This window comes from Patiria miniata, unplaced genomic scaffold, assembly GCF_015706575.1.
Source record: "Patiria miniata isolate m_02_andy unplaced genomic scaffold, ASM1570657v1 HiC_scaffold_6, whole genome shotgun sequence".
Classification (NCBI taxonomy): Eukaryota; Metazoa; Echinodermata; class Asteroidea; order Valvatida; family Asterinidae; genus Patiria; species Patiria miniata.
The window spans coordinates 15,899,011-15,905,866 of record NW_024037073.1 but is presented as its reverse complement, the minus strand read 5'-3'; the positions used below and the strand labels follow the sequence as shown (position 1 = coordinate 15,905,866).

Below are 6,856 nucleotides of genomic sequence, written 5' to 3'. Positions count from 1 at the left end.
AATTTTTAACAATATTCATGGCGGCCCCGGCCAATGGGAGCGCGCGTTTGCGATGAGGTCATCCCCGCCGGCCAATGGCGCGGCGGCACTGTTGCTCGCGTGGCGGGCTGCGTTGGGTATCCCGCGCGGCACAATGAGACGCGTGCCGGGATTGGCCCGTTGTGAGGGAATTTCACACTTGAGCGGACGGCCGAGGGCACTCCCCTGCGGTCGGCACGTGTGGGGGATAAATACGGCTCTCGTGCCAAATTTGTAGTCATTCTTAATTTCAACCTCTTGCGACATACACTCGACACTCGATTCGTCTTCTACTTGGAACACTCTCTGTCCTTCGACAATCTTCAGCATGATTGCCAACATGATGCACAACACTGCACCCGAAATGGAGCGACCTAAGGTAAGCTTGCACCCTCAATTTTCAAAATATTCCCGAGTTTTCGAGGCGAATTAATCTCCCAATAGTTTGTCATTCGTATCCATACCGTAAACATTCTTGCTCATGCTGATAGTTCAAAACTTGCTCCGTCAAGAATCACGGTCAACGACTGTACATCTGTCTTCAACAAGCAACTCGTAAATCTCTATGAAACTTTTAAAAATGTCCTCGTTACAATTAACTAGCACATTTTTAAGATGTAATATGTAGCTGGTCACATGCAGTTTTCTTTAATTTTGTTAATTAATCGTGACTTCATTTTTATTTTTTGACAGACTTCCAAACACATGATGGAACGCAAGCGGCGAGCACGTATCAACGACAGCCTGCTACAGCTCAAAAGCCTCATCTTCCCAGCTCTCCGCAAGGAGGTATGTATTTTTGTTCACCATTCTCTCCCATCCCCCCCCCCAAAAAATACACCCTGTAAGCTGTAATTCAATGTTTCGTATGTACTGCAACAACCCACATCATGAAACTGATCCGAAATTAATTGCAGTGTTTCAAAATTCAAGCACAAAAACAGTTTGACCAAATTTGTTCACATTTTGACACTAGCTGAGTTGTCATAATATTGAAGAGTTCTGTTGCAGTGACTTGCACAGCAGGCAAAATGTGTCATATCATTTGAACCCTCTCCCATTCAGCTTATTTGGAATGCATTGTTGTCATTGTGGGCTAGCTATCCCTTCCCTTGTCGATTCCTGAGCTTTCCCACGGTTCTCCTGAATGGGTCCCCCGCCGGGTTAATAGGCTTAGCATTGTGGCTGGGACCGTGTACTCTGGTTTCGAAAGAAAAACCCACAGACCGTGTTGTATACCCCCGACCACAATGGGACACGACCGGTCGTGCGAAGCGCTGAGCGCGCCACAAGATATCGCCTTGTTTGTTTGTCATCACCCACGCTCGGTGAAAAGAAGGGAAGAGTAATAGACTTAGAATGAAAAAAAAGAGGCCGCGGTTTATTGTGCGGCTTAAAGAATGTGGAAGTGCTAACGACTTCTGGTGGGTGACAAAAGGATCCCTTTCAGATGATCGTGGGAAAGTTTTAGGATCTATTGTGCGATCTGTGCTTGTGGTCTGTCATTTGTTGGTACCCTTGATTCCAAATTATGACTAAAAGATTAACCCGTGAAGGTTTTGGCGCGCTCTGGTTCATCCTTGATTTCTTTTATGACGTTCTTGGTTTTGAATGAAGTGGCTAAATATCCTTGTTATTTTATTTTTGTCTGGACAGATGTCACGCCAGCCGAAGATGGAGAAGGCTGACATCCTGGAGATGACCGTCCGTTACCTGAAGGAGGTTCAGTCATCGGCTCAGAGCGGTCGCACCTCCCCCGCCGCCCAGGTCACACAGTACCACGCTGGCTACAGCGAGTGCCTCGGCGAGACCTCCAGCTTCCTCGCCAACTGCGACTCGGTGGATCTGGACACCCGCCTTCGCATCATGAACCACCTAGCCGACCGGTGCAGTAGTCTGGAGCCTGTAGCAGCTCCACAGCAGCAGCAGGTGAATTACAGCTACACAGCCAAGCCAGCTTCCACTGTGACGTCACCGGCCGTCAGTCCCGTTCCCATGGTAGCCAATAACCGGGTGCCGCCCATGACATCATACACCATCCTGCAGCAGCAACAGCAGCAGCCATCACAGCAGCAGCTGATGCTGTGCATCCCCCATGACTTTGCCAGCCAGACCACCAGCCCCTCCCTCCTCAGCACCCACTCCAGCGCCAGCAGCCAATCCTCCATCATCTTCCCCACCCCTCCGCCGTCTCCGGTGGAGGTAGCTCCAGCAACCAAGCCCGCAGCACCCCAGCCCTTCACCCATGTCACCTCGGAGTACAGACCCAAGATCAAGTCCGCCGTCGCTGCCTCCTACCGGCGACACCACGCCGCGATCAGCCGCACGGTCCCCCAGGAGAATGTCTGGAGACCCTGGTGAACTTGATGGCACATTTTCTCGCCTCGTAACAATTTAGTGGTGTTTCGTGATGAACTTTATTGCCAATTTTGTATTCAGAAGGTTTCCTATTTTTGTTTTGATTGACAAATTCCCATGATGACTATACATTATGCATGTTTCTAAGTTCCACTTGTTTCGCTTTAGTATGAATGAGCAAACGCTTTTAACTCTAAAATTGAAGTTCGGTTTGTTTTCCTTTTGGAGTGTCCCAAATTTGTCTCGAAAATTTTCTTTGTGTTTCTTTACTTAATTGGATTGGAGTCGGATGCATTGTTTCTCATTTTGTAAATTTGTTGTACATCAAGAGTATTTTTCTATGATTTTGCCGCTACGATGCGGGTGTATGAAGAAAAGTTCTGACTGGGGCGTTGCGGGTCAACGTCCGAAGTTTGAAAATAAAATCACGTAAAAAGAAAAGCTGGTGTGTCTGAATGAGTGTTGATCTTCGGGCGTGTTACATGTTTTGGGGGGTTTCTTTATATCGTAATTTATCACACAGTAAAGTTAATTGTTAAATAATACTGCTGCAAGCCAGTTGCATTTAAATGTCGTGGGCCCATAGATAATTTCGGTTGGATATAATTTTGGTTTCCTGGTGGCATCAAGGGCAGATTTTTTTTAGTGACGTCGCTATATTAAAGGCAGGCACTGCTTACACCATCTTTTCCTTAAAAAAATGGTCAAAGTGGTCAGAAATGGCCTCGGATGGCACCCCAGATCATTTAGAATCAAACAATTTTTCGGGGCCCTGGTGGGCCCCGAACCCCAATCCGTATTTTTTTTGACCCAATTTTTGGGGACCCAATTTTTCATTGTGGCCCCCCCCCCCCAAAAAAAGGATTGGTTTTCTGGATCCGCCTTTGGTCATAGACTGACTACACATATATTCTTCCTCACTTTCTCTTCCTTACTTGTTCTTAGTTTTGATTTCGAATTTATTAAAGTAGATATAACCAAATTGGTGGCGCCCTTCATGAAAAAGGACACATGGCTTGAGCGATTCCCTCGTCTGTATGCCATTCGGCGTCCTTGGTAACAGGCTTTGGATACCGTGACCGTATATCTGCAGTGTACATGCATATACATGTACGTACATGTACATTGTATAATGTAGATGGGGATGGTTTCATGAACGAAGTTATTTTCTAATTACAACAGATAAATCCCATGTTTTTGCGCCTATACGGTATTTTTGGCTATTCCCCGGCTGCAACCCCCCCCCCCCCCCCACTCACTCAAAGGACGGATCCAGGGGTGGGGCGGCAGCGGGGCCATGCCCCCCCCCCCCCCAAAAAAAAAACCCTATTATTTTTGTTGTTGTAAGTGACGTCACAATAAAGGCAGGCACTGCGTACACCACCATCTTTTCCTCAAAAAGATTTGGTTAAAGTGGTCAGAAATTGCCTCAGAACGGACCAGAGAGCATCCAGAATCCCCCCCCCCCAAAAAAAAAAATTGTATTCTGGATCCGCCCTTCCCCTACCCCCCCCCCCCCCCCCCCCCCCCGACATGCGTGCGGCAAACCTATAGATCCATCCATGTACATGTAAAGGTATTTCCATTTGCATGAGACGTTTGGCGGTTAGAACATTCCGGTACTGAGACCTCGAGATTGGCCGGATATTGTTTACCGGAAAGCGATTACACAAAAAGAACAAGTCGACTCCATTCACGATTTCCTGACGGGGATCCTTTTCTCTATCCCCCTGCCAAACCAAACGAACACCCAGGGCTATTGTAGCACCCCCCCCCCCCCTCCCAACCGTCCTTCAGACTTAATAACCTCTCATCGATCGTCCTCAAACCGATCCATACCCTCCTTTCTTCCCGTAATGTTCCCACGTGGATCAGTCACCGTGCCCCCTTTGACGTACCTGTTGTGGCTAATCCGGCTTCGCGTGTGTTGGACCGGTGCCATCTTCCCCGGACAAAAGGCGTGTTGAATAGCCGATCGAAGCCCCGCTATTGTCCAAGTCGAACGCAGGTGATGAGCACGGGTGTTTATTGTTAATAAACGGCGCACTTTTTTGCTCGTAAAAATTGCGATACATCTATACAGGTAAATTCCAACAGATGAATGAATTAAAGCAGGGACATTTGGCAAATACCAGAAAACATGCCTACCGATTTAACGAGAAAATCTTTGCTCAAAGTGTAGATAGGACTGATACCAAATACCATGTGCAATTATTCCGCCTGAAATGGTTTCATATTCGGAAGAAAACAATCATTGAAAGTAGTTGAAGAAAATGTGCCAGCGGGCACACGTGTGTTAGCAACGAAATCCAGTTAGAAATACCAGACCCCGAAAATTGTGCGTGTACGTTTTCTCTGTTTTTTTTTCCCCAAAAAATAAAGACGGAGTGCCCACGGAGCTGAAACTTCAACAGGTTATTTTGTTATGCACCCTTCTTAAGATTTTAAATAAAGGAAAAAGTAAAAATGTTCCAGTGTTCCTCTAAAGGGCACTTTTAGATTATAATTTTTTTTTTAGTTTCTTTGAGGCTATACCGGAAGTCCAAAGTTCCAACTATATGCAACGGCGGAACCAGGGGAGGGGGCAAACGGGGGCCATGCCCCCCCCCCTTTCAAACAAAACGAATCCTTTTTTTTTCTTTTCTGTTTTTTTTTTTCAAGTTTAGTAACGTCGCAAAAAAGGCAGCCATTGCGTACCCCACCCACAAAACTCAACAAAAGCAATACATTTGCACCCGCCCCTCTGCCTTTCATCGGGGCGAAACATTTTTCCGGAAAAATAATGGCCCCATCATCCCCCCCCCAAAAAAAAGAAAATAATTTGTGTCCCAGATCCAGATTTGTATGAAAATTGAAAAAAAAATTTTTAACATTGGCTCAGTTTTTCTTTATTTGAAAGGGGGAGAACTCAGTGGACCTCAAACTCCTCCCCACGATTTGAAAATGTTCGCCAATCGATCAAAAAATGACGGGTTTGGGCCTCTATATACAGTAGCCTAAGGACCCAGAAAAGTTGTTATAAGAACACTGTAGCTACTAGCCACGGCTGTATAGCCGCGGTACCTGCAAACATTTCCAAAATTTAAAACCTTCAAACCAAAGTTTAAAACTTGCAAACTTAAGTTAGACATTTTACTCTGTAAATAGAAACTTTTAACAGAATATGAACCCTTTTATAAAATGAAAACAAAAACAAACTCCTTCACGAGGTTTGAAGTAGCTTCATTCTGTGGCCCATCTTTGGGAACGTAAAGTCGAGCCCCCAAATTGATCGAAGTTTTGAGGGGGGGGGGGGGGAATCGCTACTTCATTGTCCCCGAGTTGGTAGGTGTTGTGCCAACCGCTTGCCGCCCAGCCCCAACATTACCGCGGGCGAGCACACGGATCGAACGAGAATTCAAAGACCCAAATTGACCTGTTTGCAGGCCGAGCGGACGGTAAGGATTAAAACGAAGAACAACCCTCGGCACCTGAGGATGTTTCCATGGCCTCCGGCAATTCCGTCCATCGATAATGTCTGTAGATGGATTGACATTTTGCGCGAAAACTTTTAATCCGTGTACGTTGCCTTTAAGGCCTCGTTACAGTTGCTAGACGATTTACACGACGCATGTACATTTCAAAAGGCACTTTTTTCTCCCACGGTATTTTTAAATTGCAGTGGTTTTTATTGCTTGGGACTTCCCCCTTCTCAGTCACTTCGAGACCGCTCCGATAGTTTTATTGTATTTGTTTTATTTTAATTCTTTCTGGTAATGAAACCAAGGATTCCTCAAAAGTGCCCTAGGCACTGTAGCTCGCAAGCCAAGTAACCTGTAGAGAGGAGACAATGAGAAGAAATTACAGTCTTAGAGGTGGAAGGAAAACCCCAGAAAAAAATATTCTGGGAAAATCCACGGAATCAGGTAGGGACTGAAAACCCAATCCACATTATCTGGACCAGGCGGGAATCAAACCCGGTCACAGCGGTGGAAGGCGGGGAAAGTACCGCTACGCCAACCTGACTCCCCCAACCCATGGAGGAAGGAACATTCCTTCCTCCATGCCCAACCTGACTTGCTTATTATTCACAAGTGGCAGTCAGCAGTCAGTGAGGGACTTAGAGGGCACATGCAGGGTATTGTGGTGCCTTTTTTGTTTTCATGTTATAGGCCTAAGGCCAGTTTCCATGTTCATGAGAAAAAGTGTAAAGGCCGTTCAGACAGAAACCTCAATGTTACAGCTATTTCAGCACACAAATTTGCCAGAATTTTGGATATTTTGGACCTGCGTCTTTTCTTTGGTGATTCGTGCGCCAATGAACAAACATATGGAAAAGTTTCATGGCTAAAGTCTCAAAAAATCAGTTGTGTGTCTATGTGACCTTCAGGACACGCCACGCGTGTACGTTTTTAGAAAGCTGGTCCGACGACATTGAATGCTCTATTCGAGTGAATTTTTTGAATTTCGTAGGAAAATATATAGAGATTGGAATGCCGGG

The 6,856-nt window shown here is 46.0% G+C and overlaps 1 protein-coding gene across 1 annotated transcript; it reads left to right on the top strand.

The window, feature by feature from the left end:
• Positions 1-264: 264 nt before the first annotated feature.
• Positions 265-2,817, top strand: LOC119743140 (transcription factor HES-4-like). Its single transcript, XM_038219501.1, has 3 exons — positions 265-397; positions 712-807; positions 1,675-2,817. The coding sequence occupies exons 1-3, from the start codon at positions 347-349 to the stop codon at positions 2,377-2,379; spliced, it is 852 nt and encodes a 283-aa protein (XP_038075429.1). The 5' UTR covers positions 265-346; the 3' UTR covers positions 2,380-2,817.
• Positions 2,818-6,856: the final 4,039 nt, after the last annotated feature.